The sequence below is a fragment of the Haliaeetus leucocephalus genome, unplaced genomic scaffold (assembly GCF_000737465.1).
Source record: "Haliaeetus leucocephalus isolate CR32 unplaced genomic scaffold, Haliaeetus_leucocephalus-4.0 Scaffold605, whole genome shotgun sequence".
NCBI classification, from domain to species: domain Eukaryota; kingdom Metazoa; phylum Chordata; class Aves; order Accipitriformes; family Accipitridae; genus Haliaeetus; species Haliaeetus leucocephalus.
Window position 1 is genome coordinate 337,413 of NW_010973041.1, and position 20,781 is coordinate 358,193.

At 40.2% G+C, this 20,781-nt stretch overlaps 1 protein-coding gene across 1 annotated transcript in view; it reads left to right on the forward strand.

Annotated features, from left to right (window-relative positions):
• The window catches only part of MTAP (methylthioadenosine phosphorylase), a 159,047-nt gene extending 141,822 nt beyond the window's left edge, over positions 1-17,225 (forward strand). Inside the window, exons 10-13 of the mRNA XM_010578160.1 lie at positions 6,742-6,844; positions 10,230-10,469; positions 11,000-11,122; positions 16,546-17,225. Coding sequence (XP_010576462.1) covers positions 6,742-6,844; positions 10,230-10,469; positions 11,000-11,122; positions 16,546-16,584 — 505 coding nt within the window. The 3' untranslated portion in view covers positions 16,585-17,225. The remainder of the gene's footprint in view (positions 1-6,741; positions 6,845-10,229; positions 10,470-10,999; positions 11,123-16,545) is intronic.
• Positions 17,226-20,781: the final 3,556 nt, after the last annotated feature.

A 20,781-nucleotide genomic window follows, 5' to 3' on the forward strand; every position in this document is an offset into this window, starting at 1 on the left:
TACCAGGCTTTGAAGAATGACCTCGAATGAACTAAAGTATAGCTCCTTGGGAAGAGTCTTCTGAAGAGAAGATATATCCTCCTCTCAGATGTGGGAGAGGAACATGGATAAAAGCACAGGCTGTTACAAGTTTTAAGAAGAATCTGAAATGAGATGGGGGCGTGCAAGAAGGCATCGTAGGAGCCAGGTAGGAAAATTTATGCAGTAATAATGAGGCTCTACAGAAGACAGATCAAATGCAACACAGCAGGAAAAGAAAGGAGGTTGTTTTAAAATGAGGATAGATGCTAACATTTTCTATTTGCTAAGAATCATAAGGAAGTAAATTTTTTCCAAAGTCTCTGTACTCCAGTCAGTCGTCCCCTCCTTGATTATCTGATGTTTAGAAAAATTCAAGCAAACGGGGGAGGGGAGGAGGGAAGCTATGTTTAAAGATTGCCAAGCACACCAAATATTTAAAAAATAGTTGCACATTTTAAGAGGTAAATTTATTATTAGTACTTAGGGGTGTACTATATCTGGAAGTCCTATTTGAGTATTCCACCCAATTTTAAGTGTTTGGAATGGTTTGTGCAACTTCTTTGTGCTTTGTGGGGCTGCTGGCAATATTTCTTTGCCAACTGAACATGTATACCTAGGTTTGTTCTCTGCAGTGCAGTGCTATTCAAGTTTTGACTTACTGACATTTTTGTGTGTGTGTAGCTGAAATGCTCTTTTAAGAGAGTACATTTTAAGCAGAGTGTATCTAAATGACTAAGCACCCTGCAGGAGCAATCCCCATATAAACTGCTTCCTGTTATACTAGAGTTGATTTATGGGTGGAGAGCAGCTGTATTGCTGACAGTGGTTTTTTTTTTTTTTTTTTTTTTCAAGTCTAAAAGTATTTAGGCTGATCACTTTGTTTATACAGATTAAATCATAATCATCCTTATTCTGCCAGTAGTACTTTGAAAGGAGTAATTTTAGTATCAATATTGATTTGTATAGGAAAGATACTAAACATACTTCCGTACACGGTTTGGATGATTGTGAGTAAAGCACCAGTTATTTTGACAGCATTATCATCTAGCAGACTCCTAAGTAGGTAAGGGGAGCCTAATCGTGCTAAGCTGTGAATTGCATGCATAGTAGGAAGTAGCCTCTGGCCCAGAGAGTCTGCAGTTTTAAACAAGAAACAGTTGGAATGATTGCAATTATTATCTGCTACGGATGAGGGGTGGAAGTATGGAGAAACTAACTTTTGCAGAGGTCAGGCAGAAAGACATTAACAGAGCCAGGAAATGAACCCAGATATGAAATCGGAGACCATCCGTCATCCAAAATGTCACTATCAAAATTAAAAATTAATTCTGAAGCTACCTAATCTCTTCCCGCAGCTTTACATTTCCCAGCATTTGCCAGTCTGCATCAAAACTTCTGAGCTGGAAAGGAAATAATCAGCTTGGTTAAGTTTGGGTTTTAAGGACATGTCCCTTTCAAGAAGGAAAAAAAATAGGGGAGTGTTATACAACAAATCAGTATATTTATCTGATGAGAAGATGAGTGAAAGGACAGGGTTCATTTACATTGCAGCAAAGAAGGCAAAGTATCTTGGGCTGTATTAGTAGGGGTGTTGCCAGCAGGCCAAGGGAGGTGAACCTTCTTCTCCTCTACTCAGCACTGGTGAAGCCACACCTGGAATACTGTGTGCAGTGCTGGGCTCCCCAGTGCAAGAGGGACATGGACATACTGGAGAGAGTTCAGCAAAGGACCACGAAGGTGCTGAAGAGACTGGAGCATCTTTCCTATGAGGAAAAGTTGAGAAAGCTGAGACTGTTCAGCCTGGAGAAGAGAAGACTCAAGGAGGATCTCATCAATGGGGAACCTGAAGGGAGGGTGCAAAGAAGGTGGAGGCAGGCTCTTTCCAGTGGTGCCCAGTGACAGGACGAGAGGCAATGGGCACAAACTGAAACACAGGAGGTTTCCTCTGAACATCAGGAAACACTTTTTCACTGTGAGAGTGACAGAGCACTGGCACAGGTTGCCCAAGCAGGTGGTGGAGTCTCCCTGCTTGGAGATATTCAAAAGCTGCCTGGGCATGGTCCTGGGCAACCAGTTCTAGGTGGCCCTGCCTGAGCAGGGGGTTGGACCAGGTGACCTGCAGAGGTCCCTTCTAACCTCAACCATTCAGTGATTCTGTGAACTGCGTTTTCATTTAGACTTTATTCAGGCGGTCACCAGTAGTAATGACATAGCCCATATATGAGCAGTGTTTCATTTGGGCAAGTAAGTTTTCATTTCGATGTAGAAGAGTGGGACCTTGTGGGGACTTGTTTCATGGCTTTAGGAAACCAAGAAGCTTCTTAGAAGAGCATATGTCTCAGTGTGGAAAACAATATGTAATATGAATTTAAAAATCATTACTAGCTTGCCCTTTAATTCAGAAAACTGACAAGTCATAATAGTCTGTTTCCTTTGACAATTGATTTCTGTGAGAAGTCTTTTTCCCCGGTGATCTTTGCCAGTGGGTGTTAGACTGCTGGTTCTTTGGATGTAGGGTCTGCATTTTTGCCTTTCAGATGGGTGTATCATCTGTAAGAGTGATTGTATTATATGTCATAAATCATTATGAAAGCAGCACTGCTGATGGGAAGGTAATTTCGTGGGACAAAACGATTATTTGTCCACCAAAGTCTGAAAAGATGCAATTTTTCTGAAATACCTTCTACTGAAAGATTAGGGTCCTGCAAGCAAACTACATCAACAGTCTTGGAAAAAAGGTACTGGTTAAAGCTGCAAAAACAGTCGGGTATTTTTCTTGAAAGGTACCCTGGCTTCTATATAGTTATTAACCCATACCAGGTACTACATAGCAAAGAGGCTTGGGTCTAGGTGGGAAGGATTTGCTCAAGCTGCCGTTAAAATCAGTGCCTTCCAGGTGTCCAGGTACCTTTTGGTATCTGGGCTCTACTTCTCAGTAGGGAGCATATCATTACTCTCCTTCTGGGTGTGAAGCAAGAAGAAGGAATAGTGAATGGGAATGGGAGAAGACCTAGAAATTAGCAGAAAGCTGTAGGCACAAATTGTAATTTGCTCCCCTTGGGCATGTACACTGTGGCATTAATGACAGAATCTCAATATATGAAGTTGTGTAGGACTTCTACCTAGTTTAGAGCATAGGTTTGACTTACAGTGAGGAACACTGAATAGGTGTAGTAAGAACTATGTAGCAGTTCCAAACTTTTGAGAGCTTAGTTCTGCAGATCATTAGCACTACTAGTGAGTGGTTTGGTATATAGTCTCTGCTTTCTTCAGGCTTATCTATTAGTTTGTATCTTTAAGCAATAAAAGATACATTTTGTTAAGTAAGTACCAAAATATTTACATGGTGTTCTCCCTACTTCGAAATACAAAAGTAACCACAGGTACTATTATGGGCTACAACAGTTGTTCTCTTCTTTGAAACAAGTGCCTAAAAAAAATCTGGAAGAATTTTTTTTTTATGTCTTTGGCTCCTGTTAGTTTATTACAGTGCTGTTAGTCAACTGGCTAGATCAGACTGATTAGGGGCTTTTTAATACTTTCTGTTTGGTTTGCTGCTGATGTTTGCTAAGAAAAGAAGAGTAAGAAGGTAACTACTTACTTGGATGACTCAGCTCAGTCAGGAAGATGCAGAAAATAGCTTCGTAAAAGAAATCCTATAACAGCTGCCAACTTTATTGTTTGAATTCTTTGTGTGACATACACCACTACTCTGTAACATTTTTCATGGGAGAATTTTCTTTCATTGTTCCCAAGGAGGCAGAGCTTGCTGGGGCTGGTTTTTATACAGCAGATGCCAGTGTGAATTTTCATTTTGTTCTTTAATTACTAATAACCTGTTGATAATTCAACGCTACTGGAAGAAAGGGGAAGATGATGATGCAAGTGGTAGAGTACTGTTTGTCACAGATGGAAATGAATGGTTTGTTCACTTACTTGAGTTGGATTTTGCTTCCTAGCATCAGCCATAGTCAGCATTGCCAGAAAATCTTGTGTTACTGTGATAAAATCAAAATGAAGGAGCAAAACCCACTTTACTGTCTGATTAAAAGTGTGGCTATTGCTGCAAGGTGGGGAATACAAACTCTTAGCACACCTTCAAAACTGCAGTACACTCAGCTCTGAATCTGAAAAAGCAGTAAGGGCAAGGCAGGCATGGTAAAACTATGCAACAGTGCAAGGGTTTGCTTGCGCTGTGAGTACCACTGTCTCCTTGAGCTTGATACACAAGCAGTTATGCACAAAAACATACATCCCCCTTTCCCAGGGAGAGAATTCCCTTTTCTCCTGTACCACTGCCCACTGTTTGGCACAGGTTGGGTACACTGGGGGTTCTCCGTAGAGCCCTACAAAGGTCAGATGGCCAGCAGGAGCTGTGCAGCCCCAGCTCTTAGCTGCTTCCTTGTAGTTATCAGTCCAGTGCTTTCAAGTGCTGCTTCTGATCTCACCCACTGGGGGCATCTCTGTACTTTCCCTTTATGCTATCCTTGAGCCGTCTGGATTGTGCGCTTCTACTATGAATAGTGTGGCTAGTTTCTAGGCAGGCACTTGGTGACTGCTTCCTGTTTTAATGTCAACAACCAGGCAGTTGTGTAACATTCAGTCGTGCTCTGTTGTTAAGCAGGCCCTCCTTCTGATGGAGGGCATACGGACTTCTCTACATTAAAAACTGTGAGATCTAAGGAACAGATTGTCTTTGAAGAGTGCCTGTTGAGTTCCTTATATCTTGTTTCCTGCTGATTCCATAAGGAGTCACGTGGGGTACGTGGGGAAGGTCTTGAAACTCCTGTGAAAAGAGGAGCCTTAGGCAGATACTGTCCTTTGCTCTCTGGCTCTTGGTCTCTGTGAGAGTAAGGCAAGAAAAGCATCTGTGGTTTTGTAACCTTTGTTCTCTTTGCAAGGGATGCAGAGGAGCGGTATTGCAGTGGTGAAAATTATGTGCTGCTGCCCTGTACCTTGCAGACAGGTGCGTGGGACAGATCAGGATGGCCAACTCCTGACCGGAGTAACAGGGCTACAGAAATGAGGAGAGGCTAAAAGGCATTCCTCTGTGACAGCCATCAATTCACAGGTAGCAAGAATCAAAGATTGGTTCAAATCTGCCTTTATTCTTGCCCTAAGCCTAGGAACTTACAGACACATCAGCTGGCCCCATATCGAATAGCTGTGGCCTTTGCAAAGTTGCAGCTTTCCATGCAGAAGAGAAGTTGTTGCACTCCGAGTACAAATACATGTGGTCTGTTGCTCAGAGCAGTCATAGATCTTACTGTTGTTACTTATTCCCATGCAGTTTGTATGTATGGTGCTAAACATAGTGGGATTTCTTTATTAGACCATGTAGTGATGCGGCCATTCTCTCCAAAGAACACAGGGTATCTGAAAGTCAGAGATTAATATTTATACATACGTGATCTTTCCTCAGGGCTTTTCTGAGTGAAAGGGCCAGACTAAAAACATCTGAAATATTATAATGCAGGAAATGGATGATGACTTTTCCCATTTCCTCCAATTCTAAACAATTCATTCGCAGACACTGAAAAAAAGTGTGTAAAATCGGATACATTCTATTTGCAGCTCTTCAGTATCCCATAAAGGAAAAATTAAAATTAGCGTTTCAACCGATTTTAACAGCTGTATCCCATTTTGCATATGTTTTTAATCTGCTGATCTCTCTTCCTATTTTATAACCTCACCTTTAAGGCTACCCTATTGTTTTGGGGGGTTTTTTTAAATCTACTCTAACATGTAACTTGTATTTAAAACCTTCTTTTAAATATTTGCTGGTGACTTAGGTGAGGAACTGTTGTGAGCAGTATTACCAGCAGAAATTTTGTATTTTAACTGTGAATTGAATTTGGCTGTTGGCTTACTTTTCTCCTATAAAGTACAATATGTGACACGCTGGGGCGAAGAAGAGAATGTCTCAACGAATTTTGTTCCAGAAGGTTTTCGCCATCCAGTTGGCTGAATCAGCTTGAGGCAGTGCATTTGAAGGTAAAGTGATAGTGGGTAACAGTTCCAGTTGTCAAAATGGCATGCTGGATGGTAATTTCTGCAGCATGTTTGACCATTTTCATGCAAGCAAACAGTTCCTCAATTGAAAGAAGGGAGAAAAAGGATTTTTCTACTTGCAAGCTGCCAATGCATGTGTGTAATCTTTCTGAGAATATGAAGGCACCCTGTTCCAGGGTTTTTCTCTGGGTTTTGAATTCATACCTCTTTTGTTCAGGAAGCTGTTCCTATAAATTCCCATCCTTTCAATGTAGGAATGCAATGATATGAACAAGCTCTATTTTGACAAGCTTTGTGGTAATTCAGACTTGATTCCTTCCCTTCCTGAAAGCTTATTGTGCTCCTTTTTTCAGAGATTACTTGCCTGACTATTAAATTTAGCTGATTTCTTTTGGGTAGAATCGCAGCATAATGTAGCTGTTTGTGTCATTTAGGAGCAAATAAGCACTTCAGTGTTTTGTTAACAATAGATTTTCTCTAATTAATTGACAATGCAGTACTGGAGTAACAGTTTTATTTTTATACTCTTGAGCTCAATTCTGAAAGGTTTGTACAGAGGCAAAACAGGATTACAGGTGGTCATTAATATCATACTGATACTTTTGTTCCCTCGCAGGTATGCTATGTTTTCTGAATTGTGTAAATTTCTTGCTTTCTCTTCTGTTTCCTTCCCACTCTTCTCCCTAAGCATGTTTTCTACTTTTCTAGGACAACTAAAAGACATTGTACTTTATACGATGGGCAACATTCCTCTCTTCCAGGAGTATGTCATATTCCAATGGCAGAGCCGTTCTGCACCAAAACCAGAGAGGTTAGTGAATTTTATAATAGTATTTAGAAATGGGGTTTTTTTACGGCACTTACTCATGATATAGTACTCTAATTATGCATTCTTAGTATACAGAGGTAATCTGCACGTCTTTATTCCCATTTCTCAGATATATATGATGGTATTAAGGAAAAATATAACATTTGGAAGGCATGGAAAGTAAAAGATCTTGTGTCTATAGGAGCTGTCTTCCTAAGGGAGATATGCGGAAGATGTCAGTTGGCAACCTAGATTTCCCTGGGGTCTTAATAACAGGACAAAAGATCTTTATTTATCGGGTAACAAGCCAAGAGAGGAACAAAGTGGATAAAGCAGGAAGATAGAATTAGGAATTAGTTCCTTTTTGTTCTGAATAAAACTGCACCTATGGTAGAGACACTTTACATACTTAATACAAAAATTGAATAAATAGTACTTTAGCATTCACAGAAATTACAATATTGCATTTGTGCTTTCATGCATTGTAGCAGTGGGTGGTGGTGAAGAGTCAAGACTTAGTTTAAAGGATATTAAATGTAGAAACAAGCCAAATTACAGTAGGCTTTTATTCTTAACTGTTACTCTTAGTTTTGTCACTTCAAGATTTTCAGGCTTCAAAACAGTTAGACTAAGCAGTGTGAAACACTGCTCTATTTTTCAGCACCTTTATAAGCTTCTGGGGGGGAGTGTATCTGTGATTAAATATGCCAACTTAGTGTATTCTTAGACCTGAGGAAAAGAGAAGGTGAAGATTGAACTGCGTACTTTGTGCTGTTGTGGAATGCTCTGATGAGAAGCTGCAAGGAGGTACATTCTCCAGGGGCACAGGAATGCTTACAGAATCAGTCATATCCATCTAAGAGACGCAGTTACTGCACTGAGCAGGACAAAGCTGAATTGTGAAGCAGGTGGCCCAATCTGTACCCAGAGCATGTACAAATATTTGTACTACTGAGCAATGAAGTAAAGACATTTTAAATCTCATGAGGAAACAAACTACTACATATTATACATGTGCATGCTTTTGCCCTTCATAATTTGAGCAGCAAATTAGGCAAAACACTTTGCATTTTTCATGCAACAAGAGCCTATCACATGCTTTTACTGAAGATTAGTTAGCATATGGTTGCCTACTGACTTTGAGCACGATGTCATGTCACAACAGATTCAAGGCGTTTATTGAGAGCTAACTGTACACTTTCTGAAATGGTTTAAAAACAGTGTTATTACTGAAGTGATTGGCAGTACTTCACACTGTGTCTCTTTCTTCTTTTTTAAAAAAGGTAAGCAGATGTGCATAAGCCATTTCCTGAGCTTGCAGGAAACATACACCAAGGCTAGTTTTCATTCGATTGTTAAGTAGCTAGAGACAGTGTTCTTTGGGTATTACATTTTTCTAAAAGCCAACAGAGAAATGCTCCTTTTCAAACAGAGAAAAAAACATTTAGGTACTTCCCAGTCTCACATGTGATCATTATCTCATTAGCCTATGGGTTCTAATCAGCCTAACAGATGTTTTAAAGAACATGTGGTTTTGAGGTCTTAGTGAGGCTGAAAAGGGATACTTTCACTTAATTTGAAAATACCAGATAAAAGTGACTTAAACTTTTTCCTGGAACTATCCCTGAAAATTGTTTGGATCATTTCAGCCCAGTTTATCCTAATTCAGGGGAATTTCATAGATAAATGCAATAATAATAAACCCAAAACTATTAATGTAATAGACTATTTAAGGAATTTTGCATTAGAACATCTGAAAACTTTATATTAAATTGTATTTGTGCAAATACAAGAAAATACTCTGGTTTACTTGGCTTATGCACTGTAAGTTAAATGAGAATCTGAAAGGAGTTTATCTTTTCTCCAACTGCAATTTTTTTAATAATGTAGGGTGCCTTTGTTATTACTGTTTTCCAAAACTGGGCCTCACTGCAATATCTTATAGGGAGTGAAGTTGGAACTTTGTAAAAAGTTTCGGGGAAATACTGTTCAACTGTGGTTTAAGTCAAATCACAGCTGAACTTATCTATTGATATATTAGCAATGTCTAATTAACTGGCTATCAGTGAATCATATATTCAGAATTAATATCAGCAATAAACCACAATATTAGGTGTAATTAATATTAGATTAACTTACAGCATGTTAATAAACACCTACAAATTTCTAAGTGTCATTCTGTGGCTAATCCCCAGAAGCTCTGCTTTACCCCTATGCGCATATTCACGCAGTTGCATGCACAAATACCCTTCCCCAGCACATGTGGGTTACATGCATACCCACCCTCTTCGGGAGTGCAGGTTTACCTGTTCACATGCATCTGCAGTGGGAGATGTGGGTACTTGGGCTTTATGTGTGCTTTTACTCCTCCACACAATCCACTGATACACGTTCCAGCGAGGAGACACCTCACAAGGTCACACAGTACACTCGAGGTATTGCTGCTTGTAGCACCCGTGTATGACAGGTTGACCAACCAGCTGGAGTGCAGGCTTTGCACAGTGTTTTGCTCCGCCTGGCCTGTGTGAAGGTCATGATGCTGACAAGTCAGCTTCTAGTGGTGTCAGACTAGGTTTTCACCGCTGCTGTGTTGTGAAGGTCTCTCCTGTCCTGTCACAAATTTTCATGGTGCTTTTATACTTATTTTCAAGCGTTTCTTTTCTGTTGATGGTCATTTTAAACAGGTGTCATCATAGTTACTTTCCCCTTCCTACTCAGGACAGTTATGGGTGTCCTAGTCCCATTTACACATGCTGGTACACTCTTATTCCTACTGTATCGACTGGTGTTACCCAGGCCATTTACCAAGAGAGAAAGTCATGATGATGCTGCCATATACAAGGTCCTAGTTGGAACTGTAAAGACTAATGTGAAGTACATGGTATATGTAAAGTGCACAGCTCAGTCACTGACATGGGAAAATGTAGTAATAATTTCTCTACAGATTCCCAGGGTACTCTTTGAAGTACGTGCTTGTAAAGTTTTACTTTCAAAAAGTAAATTTCCTATTACTGTTCTCACCAGCTCAACTCCACCATGTGGTAATGTAGCGCTCAATGGAGCGTTTTCACCATTCTATTCTCAAGGTAAGCACAGCCTAAATATCATGCAAAAATCTTCTGTTTTCCAATCTTCTTGATCTGCACTGAAAACAATAATCCAACTGATACTAACAAACTCAGATATCATTCCTGTTAGTAGGACTATTAATTTCTCTTGCTGGATGAGGAAACTGAAACTGATCCTTGGTTTTGGACAGCTGTAGCCCTGAAAAGCTTGACTGCTTTGTATAAAGCTAATTTCTTTTGTATATAAGTTTTTTGATGGAATGCAAAAGCAGTGCACCAGGGGAATTGTTTCCTTTTCCCGATATTGGCCTCTTTTGCAGGTTCTTATTGAGACTGCCAAGAAGCTTGGGCTCCAGTGTCATTCCAAGGGGACAATGATCACAATCGAAGGCCCACGTTTCAGTTCTCGAGCGGAAAGCTTGATGTTTCGCAGCTGGGGAGCTGATGTTATCAACATGACCACAGTGCCTGAAGTGATTCTTGCGAAAGAAGCTGGAATGAGTTATGCTAGTATTGCCATGGCAACAGATTACGACTGCTGGAAGGAACATGAAGAAGCAGTGAGTGAAGCTTTTTTTCCTCTGGGTCTTGTCCTGAGGGATCTGGATGAGAACCTGTAGGTTTTGATAAGAGATCACATACTGAACTAAATCTGTTCTTACTTAGATCAGTATCACTGAGTTATTCTGGATGAACAATTGTGAAAGTAAGAACGTAAAGTAAGAAGAAAGAAAGTAATTGTTGCTACCTCATTCATTTTCATAAACTTGCTTCACTACTAGCAAACCTTTTATCTCCTCTTGTCTGAATCATGGAGTCTGTATGAAGCTCATGAGCTCTGTGTATGAGCTTGTCCTCCCATAATTGGTCTAGTGTTTTTTTCTTTTGCAGCTCTCTGCAAAATGATGTATCTGCTTTAGTTCTCCTATTTGTGTAAAATACGATCAGACATAAAGCCACAGAGGAAAGAAGTTTTTAATGGCTGAAAAGATTGTGGCATTTTAAGGCTTCACCTTAATGATTTATTTGGGTATTTAAAATGTGTGCCATCAAAATTGAGAGGCAGCACTCAGTTTTATTGTGTTTCTAGGTGTCAGTGGATAAAGTTTTGAAGACACTGAAAGGGAATGCAAATAAGGCTACTAGCATACTCCTTACTGCTATACCTCAGATAGGTTCCATGGAATGGACCGACACCCTGCACACCCTGAAAGTAAGTACACACATGAGGCTGATGAGTACTGGGGACAGTGTATGCATATGTACACATAATACAGGTATATGTTCCAAGATGTTTCTGCTGAAATCATAAGTTCTTAGAGTAGATGCTTCAACAAACCAAATCCTTTCAAGATGGGCAAACAAATTCATTAAGACTCTCACAAGCTTTATTGCAAAGATCTAGCTTCCGTTTCAAAAGAAATGTTACAAAAGGTAAAAAAAAAATAAGGACATCTGTGTATGGTTGATGAAGTGTTACCCTTCATAGCACAGGTAAGGTACAAAATTATGTGAGTATCCAAATGAAAAACCTGTACCTCCACTCAGCTTTAGCTTAGATCTTAGAACAACAGAGACCCAAGCGGAGAAGACTGAACCAAACCAGAAACATTATGCTTTCTTTAATATATAAAAGGAGAGGAGTCTGTTACAAGATACAGGTAATAACCAGACTGAAATTATTAGAACTGTGGTCTTCCACAGGTTTCAGATCCATAGGGCATGAAAAAAAAAAATTAAAAAGAAAAACATTTCAAAATATATTGGTGAAGGAATTTTTAGGCAGACTTTTTCTTAGGCAAGAGTTTACTTACATGTTTTATATCAACTCTATTTCACAGGTATGCTTGAGGTTCATATGTGGCTATAACATAGAAGGAAAGAACAACGTTAAAATAGTTTGGGTGTCTGTCGAGCTTCTTGACAAGCTTTTTGTGACAAGTAGCCACTTCCAAGAGTACAAAAGCGTGAAGCATGAGAGCAACTGAGGATTATATTGAGATGGTATGGGAGACAGGGAAGGAGAATTGGAATATGAAAGGCAAAGAGCAGACAGAAGTGGGCCACAAGGATCTCTGTTAGTGGAAGCAGCAGCAGTCTGAAAAGGAGGAAACTTTTGAGAGAGTCCAGTCTCTGATAACTCTCTCCTGTCTTAGGTTCTTTCTCTTTTCACTGTGTTGACTGAAATTTGAATGGGTAAGAAAGATGAACACAGATAATAAGTCATGTCTTCATATCTCTGAAAGTGTGTCCTTGAAATTCAACTATCAACAGAACTGTATATGCTGTAAAAATCTTCCATGTCTTCTGATTGGGATAAAATTTTCAGTTTTGTTTCCAGTATGGTTCTCTTGTCAGTGACTCTCATCTCTAGTTTAGTCAGTGTCCTAAAGGAAAGACATATTAAGCAAAATTCACCTCAGACACTTTTAAGCATACTTGACCAGGTCAGGTTCATGGAGGTCCAACCCTGAGTCTTTTGCTAATTCTTCACTAGAAAACCTAATTTTATTAGGAAGCCTTGGATTATGTTTATGACTATTCCTCACCCAGTTATCTGAAACAGCTATTTTAATGTTTGCTCTATACAATTGTGAGACGCAACAAACTTTTCCCTTTGCAGTGTTTAGGAAGTTGTGTCATGGATGGGTAAGGGGGGCAACAGAATCAGTATTCCCTCTCCACTCTAATCCACAGAAAACATATTCAGAGGGCTGGGCCACACGTTTTTTTTAATACAGATGCCTAGCTATACTTGTTCAGAGTTTGAACAAGTAATCTAAAAAATGTGCTAGATATTCCTCAACTACTTTGGCCATGCTAGCATGGAAGGAAATTTCCCAGGTATATAACGCTGCTTAAGTAATGAGGGATCTGCCTCCAATTCTGGTGGGTGTACTTCAGTAAGCAGTGTCCTGTTGGTTTTCCCTTGCATGATTGTCGTGATTCTTCATTGAGAGTGAAAGAGCAGGTGACTGGAAAGAGCTGGCACTGAGTTTGCAAGATTGCCCTTTAACGAACGCTAACCCTTCTTTCATTTCATTGTCAGCTGTTTAAAACACCAATGCAAGTGCTTCCTCCAGCTCCGTCCCTGAACTACTATTTGCTGAAAGAAAATATGATGCACCAGAGGAAGAGTCACTCCATTCTAATGTAGCTTCTTACACTCTTTCTCTTAAGCATCTGCTACTGCCGGGTATCAGTGATGCGTATTGAGATAGTTTCACTTGGGCTTGGCAACTCTTACATGTTTATGCTCTTTGCTGATAGTGGCTTGGTCTGAGTGATAATATACTGAGAAAGGGAGTTGATCTGAAGACATTAGAAGAACTGGAAACAGGAACTAGGTATTGGCAGTGAGGACTGAGATTTTATGTCAGGAGAGTAGGAGTCAATTGGTTTTGATTTAACACAATGAAGTACACTGGAAAAGTGACAGGGAAGTCTGAGGCTTTGGAGGCTTCCTCTGATTTTACTTAGGAAGGGCAGGAAAGGCTACAAATCTTTCTGTTTGAGGCATTAAATGGTGGTAGAGTAGATGAAGGATTTGTCCTAGGCTTCTGTGTTAATGAGTAAAGACAGAGGCAATTTTGCAATACAGCAAAGAGAGAGATGCGTGTATGTGCCTCCGTATGAGTGCATACAAGTGTGTAGTTGAACCATAAAGAGTTTTAAAAAACTATTCTCTTTGTTGATTTGAAGTGTTCTTCTGTATATTTTACTCTGGGAATTTTGAAAGTCAGATGATGGGTTTTTTGAACTGATATTTCTGAGGCACCTTTTTCTAGAGCTTGAAGGCAGCTCCTCTTGCATGCCCTGTGGTAATGCGGTAAGGAACACAGACAAGGAGGGAGCTGAGCAAGACTGCATCTGGTACTCTGCTGTCAGTGATGATGTAAAGCCATGCCAGCCTATATCCAAGCTGCAGCTGGGCATCTCAAATGGACATTTGCCAGTGTCTGTTTCCAGTGTTTGGGAAAGCATGTGAAGCTATGAAGTTCTACATGGACACAGCTTTTCCTTTCTGAGCTCTGTAATCTGGCTGCTGTGACTGGAGGAACTTCACCAGGCAGGAGAAAACATGCTGCCAGTCTCTTTGCCCACCTGCATTTACCTATCTGCTCCCATGGCGGTATATATCCCACCCACCCACACATGTGGTGATGTCACCTCTGAATCTCACAGTGGTCTTTAGGAGACCCTGGAGTGTTGAAACAAGAATGTCCAAGGGCTTTTTTTTTGCTAAAGGATAGGCTGCCTGCCATCCATTCCTTTTCATGTGTCTTTTCATCTGTGATACGCCAGTGAGTTTAAGTGTAGTTTGAAAGTTACTATTTTTTAACTGCCTAAGATGTCTTTAGGCCAGTATTTCCTGGCTCTGTTGCTGTGAAAAGAGATCGTTCTCCAGGTTTAGGTTACATAAGCTTGAAAAAAATGTTTGGAGCAAACTTTTCTGCGGGCACAGCATCTATCTAGAGCCTGTCATTTTGAAGCATGGCCAGGGTACAAAGCCCTTGCTCTTTCAGAACAAAGTATGACCACATTGTATTTATGTCACGGATCAGGAGACACAGATGATGCTGTTGATCACAGTGATTTCTGGCTGGTGTCAGGGAAATTTCTGGATAGGAGGGTCAACCATGGGTGATATACAGCTGGATCTGCTGTTCACTGAGAAGAGTTGTTTAGTGAGGTGACAAACAGTGGCAGTTGTTGCTTTAATTCTCATGAAATAGTGGCTTTCCACACCCTATAGGGAGCAAGGACGGCAAGTAGCAGAGTACAGATGCTGGAGTTCCGGTAAGCGTACGTGGGTTTAACCAGTGAATCATCTCATGGGCAGCAGCTCTGAAGGGGCAAGGAGCTCCAGAAAGCTGGCAGGTCTTTAAGGGCAGCATTCTCTAAGCACAGGGGTGATCCACAGAAAGACCAACTGGGAGACTGACTTGGCTAAACAGGAAACAGAGCTCCAGTGTGAAAATGCAGCATTCAAGGGTTGGAAGCAGGGACAAGCTACAAAGAAGGAATCCAGAAGCAAGAGCAGGCATGTAGGGTTGATTTCAGGAAAACCAGACCTTGCCTGTAGTTGACACTTCGAAGGGACGTCAAAGGCAACAAGAATTTCAGCCACTGCCTTGATATCAAAAGCTGATCAAGTAAAATGTGCACTCATTGCCTAATGAAGTAAACAAATTAGTGACAGCAGACAATTTCAAAAGGGAACCAGTATAGTAGATTATTTTTTATCTTTGTTAGGAAAAGTATTGGTGAGAGAGGAAAAACTGTCTTGTTGAAAAGAATTGTAACTCATAACAACTGGCAATTGAGCTCTGTACCTTTATTAGAGTAAGGTTCAACCCCATGAGGATTGGGAGAGCGTCTGTACTGGGATGGTAAAAGGAATGTCATGTTAGAACTGATTTTTCTTACAGCGTGGGTGTAAGAAAATCAGCTTGTGGTGAGGTGTCAGAGCTTCTGTGAATGCTCCTCAGGTAAACTTTTTGACTCTGTGAGGAGACCTGCTGATAGTACCTGCCGTTTTTTGAACTTCTGTACTAGCCTATGTGAAATGGTATTTGTCAGACCTCTGATACAAGGAATAATGTTGTTTTTTGGTAAGAGACCTGTGGTAAGTGAATACTGTGGGATAGTTTAGATTGGGTAAGGTATCTGTAGATGTGTTTCAGCACACTTCATCATTGACATACTTGGACTTTTAATATGTTTCGTAGCTAAAAAGTTGAAGGACATAAAGGTTAACATTTTTCATCCATTTTTTCTAGTCTATCATGAACTGAAACTGGCATCATATGTTATGAATATAGAGCTCTGATCTAGTAAATATTCTTGAGTAATTTTCTTCCTCAAAAAATACTTCAATGAAATCAGTGAACATACTTATGTGACTAGGGTGAATCGGCTCAGGTGAATAAGGTGGAGGGGAAAAACTCATTGGGGCTTCACTTCAACTGTAGTTGCATTGGTCTACATACTGTGGTCCTTGCAGGCTAAGGACCTCTCAGGAAAGCTGAGATTGAAATGTTTCTCAGGTCCTACCCTTGAATGAGGCTGATGTCAACGTTGGCTGTCCCTGCATAACATGAGTATTTCATTTACTCCCAATCAGGGCACCTTTAGAGAAAGGTTTCTGTTCTTGATAGCTGTACTTCAAAATTGATGAAGAAACATGTAGAAATCACTTTTGTAAAGGAACTTCATTTTCAGAGCTTTCTGATTAATATTTGTAAAGAGCTTTCTATGAATGTGATGTATGTAAGCCAGTATGCTAGCCTTAAAAACAAAAAGCAAGCTGCACAATTTGTCATTTGTAGCCTGTGATCCCGAAGTCCTTAATTTAGTGTTTCTGCAATCTGATTGTTGTTCTCAATACCAATAAGCCTGTTACATAGATACAAAGTTGTAATGACAAGTCCTTGAACTGTTGTAGCGTATGCCCTCCCTGCAATTCTTTTAATTTTTGTGGTGTTGGAGGAAGTTGGAGATACTATCAACATGGAAAGAGTTACACATGTTTGTAATCCAAATGGAAGCAATGTAGTCTGCCTTTATGTTGAAAAGTAATTCTGCTCTGCATTGGCAGAGGTAGCATTCATCTACTTTGGCTTTGTATTTCAGACAGCAGTGCAGTGTTCAGTCCTCCTGCCAAAGCAGTAACAACCTGGATGGACTTTGAAGTTTGGGTGCTCACAAGGAAGAGTGGATCACTTTCAAACTTCCAGAGTTTATAATATCTTCAAGAGTCGTTACAAGTGTAAAAGAATGGAGTAAACGTTGACCGATGATAATGTATAAGACAGCTTTTGTAACCTTTATCATGCTTCATAATGTATAAGATGGCTGAATTTAGATTTTTGAGTATGTTTTAAACCAGGAATAGCCTTACTGTCAAGCTGGATCAGGCAGTGGCCGAAGAAAAAAGTCAGCAGCAAGTTGTCATCCTCTATTCAGTGATACCTTTAGTTGATGGAAGAAAGGAAAGACTAGGTAATACTCTGTTGCAATTTTGTAAGATATAAGAAAGCAGATTCACAGGTATGCTATTTGCTTTGCAATTTCTGCCTCCCATCTTTTCCTTTGACAAGGCAAATGGTTACAGTTCACTCCAGAAACATACCAGAAAAACCAAACAGGCCATTTCAAATTATACTATTTTTATACATTATCCGTATTTTTTATTTCAGTAGGGTTTTTTTAAAAGCAGTGGGGTTTGTTTGTGTGCTAGAAGACATGGTTTAATAACTGTGGTTCTTTCAGAGCAGCAGTTGTGTAATGAATGAATGTTCTTATTTAGGTAATGCCTAAGTCAAATTTGTGCCTGAAGATTTACTTATGTGACTTACAGAACGGTACAGAAAAGTACTTTGCTTCCAGTGTCCTGAACACTGTGCTGGCCTTTTGCTGCTTCATTGATCTGAAAAACTCCAGGTTTAGTTTCTGGTTTAAGTGATGAATGTGCTCAAGTGCTTTGAATGTATGCATTTCTTTTTTTTAATACAACTTGACTTCAGTAAAATAATCTGCAGCTTCTTGTCTAGTAAATAAAACAAATGAAACCTATGCTTCTCCAAACTGTGTGGAAATTGTTTTTTTTAATTTGCTTCTAGTCATTAGTGAGTGAATTTTGTTTGTCTGACAACGACTTTTGCCATTCATGGAACAGGTTGATGATGATACCTTGTAAACATCCCTTTTAGAAAGACCACTTTTAGAAAATACTGTGCTGCTTAGAATTTAAGGTTCTAAGTCCCGGAAACAACAGGGACTGCTGAGACAGAAGTGGGTCAGAATGCAATCCAAGCCAAGCAAGGGAGAAGTCAGAAACATGAAAGGTACGGATTCTCACAGCAATGTAAAAAAAAAAAAAAAAAACTAATCCAAAGGAAAATTTAAAAAAGCAGGTACATAAGCTTTTTAGCTTGCCAGTCTTGTTAGACACCCAGTCTCCTACTGCGAAAGCCTTTAGATTTGGACATGTTCTCCCTAGCAAAACCAGTACAGGTGCTTTTCAGATACTGGGGAAAATAGCTTAATCATCTTTCCATATTTCCTGGTGTTTTTTAAAAGAACTTAGTTTGCAGGAGCTAGAGCTTGAAACTTGACAGGAAGGCTACAGATCTAACATATATTTGACTACTTTTAAAATCTAGCCAAATCAGATGGCTGGCCTTAAAAATGGTTTTCATTGTTGTTATCTTTGCCCCCTAGACAGTTTTAGTGAAATGGATTGGAGCCATAAAGTTCATATTTGGATGTTCTAAAAGAAAGTTGTTTCTGGCTTTCCATTTTCAATCCCCTTTGGGTTTTGGGGGTTTTTTTTTACATTCTGTAGTGACATATAAAGATAATTGTTGTGTTAATTTTCTTGTTTTATATACTGAGTACTTACAGTGTCACAGGACAGTATGGCACAGACCAGGTCCATGGTTAGTGGTTTTTGTTATGCATTTCTGTTACACATTCATCGTCATATGCAAGGCTAGATGGTAACACTAGGTAAGCATAAGGAATTGGCTGGATGGCCGCATCCAGAGAGTTACAGCTCAATGTCCAAGTGGAAACCAGTAACAAGTGGTGTCCCTCAAGGGTCTGTACTGTGCTATGTAGTATCTTCAGCAATGACATAAAATAGTGGGATTGAGTTTGTGGATGACATCAAGCTGAGGGGTGCATTTGATTCGCTAGAGGGAGGGGATGCCATCCAGAGGGACCTGGACAGGCTTGAGGAGTGGGCCCATGCAAACCTCAAAAGGTTCAACAAGGGCAAGTGCAAGGTCATGCACCTGGGTCAGAGCAACCCCTGGTATCAATACAGGCTGGGGGATAGAGGGATTGAGGCAGCCCTGCGGAGAAAGGCTGGTGGGTGAAAAGTTGGATGTGAGCTGGCAGTGTGCACTCACAGCCCAGAAAGCCAACTGCGCTACATCAAAAGAAGTGTGGCCAGCAGGTCAAGGTAGGGGATTCTGCCCCTCTGCTCTGCTCTGGTGAGACCCCACCTGGAGTACTGTGTCCAGCTCTGGTGTCCCCATCACAGGAAAGACATGGAAGTGTTGGAGCGGGTCCAGAGGAGGGCCATGGAAATGATCAGGGGGATGGAACAGCTCTCCTATGGAGACAAGCTGAGACAGTTGGGGTTGTTCAGCCTGGAGAAGAGAAGGCTCCAGGGAGAACTTACTGTGGCCATTCAGTACTTAAACAGGGCTTGTAAGAAAGATGGGGACAGACTTTTTAGCAGGGCCTGTTGCCATAGGACAAGGGTAATGGTTTTAAACTGAAAGAGGGTAGATTTAGATTGGATATAAGAATTTTTTTAGGATGAGGGTAGTGAGACACTGGAACAGGATGCCCAGAGAGGTTGTAGATGCCACATCACTGGAAGTGTTCAAGGTCAGGTTAGACAGGGCTTTGATCAACTTGAGGTATTGAAAGATGTCCCTGCCCCTGGCAGGGGGATTGGGCTAGATGAGCTTCGAAGGTCCCTTCCACCCCAAACCATTCTATGATTCTATGATACCTATTTGCTCTGTTGACATAGGCTTGGTATCTAAAGGTGTCTCACATAGAATGTATAGGCGTAACATGGTGGTAGTGTGTACTGTGTTTTTGCAAAGTTTAGCATACATTTTATATTCTTTGAAATGTATTGGGAGATACTTATCCAACAGACTACATGATGAAGATGGTAACCAGCAAGAAAAGCATAGGTAATGTTCAATTATATAAAGATAGGCGAAGTAACTGGTTGTAATGGTCTGTCTAAACAGTCCTAAGAAAGGTATCAAATTTATTGTAGGAAGTACGACAGGTATGATAGAGAAGAAGAAGATACAAATTTAATGTACTACATTACTAAAAGCAAGTAAACATTCTAGCAGAGAACAGTGGCTGTTCCTAGGCTCAAAATGTCTCTGGTTTGACAAGAGTGAGACAATGACACACAGAGGACTTTGTTGATGGAAATTACCTCTCTTCTGTTTGGCTGTCTCTCCATGACAATTTTATTTTTGTACCATTATTCAGTCCGATTGCAGTGATGGATTTGGAGTGCCTTCTTGTGGTGCATAGTATTGACTTCTCCTATGTTATAACATCATAACCAGTGTTAACAAATACTAGCTTGAGGTTCTTGGAAAATCACATCTTGGCCTGGTAAACAGCTTACCAGGGTATAGGATGCTAAATTGTTGCACTTGCCTAGTTTTCAAACATCTCAGACTCCAAAATGAATGCCTCTCAAGGTTGACTGATGGCATTGCTCCTCTTAGAGAAACAGTGTCTTCTTGTGTGTTAAACGCAACCTGTTATACACTTACTGGTACAGTTTTACACTGACATCTCTTACACCAAATATTGTCTCTTATGAACATTAACAAAGCTTTCAGTAGGACCTTTCAGGACCTGACTGGTTTCTATGTGTATGTTTCCCAATCCGGTACATTTTAAAGCCTCATTTAAACAGTGACTACTTCAATACAGGTACGTAAATAGTGAACACCAAAGCAAATGAAGCAGCGTGTCTGTGAGTAAATGGCATGTCTCGTGCAAGATGGATTAGAACCACAGAAAGCCTAGTAAGGTATTAGCTACTGAAATTTAACCTTATATTTCTCAAACCTACCTCTCATTCTCCACTGGAATTGTCCTAAACTAACTCATTGATTTGTATGGCCTGAATGTTTTCAAGGCTTTTGTGGGAAGGAGATGACCCCTAGAGCTAGCAGGAGCTGCTGAAGAACAGATCAGTCTCTCATGGTCCTGTGTGGGATTTGCATTGGGGGAATAGAAAAATGCAGCCGGGAAAGTGGGTATATTAGAAATAAAAGCTGAAAGCCTAATTTTCTTTGCCATTGTTTT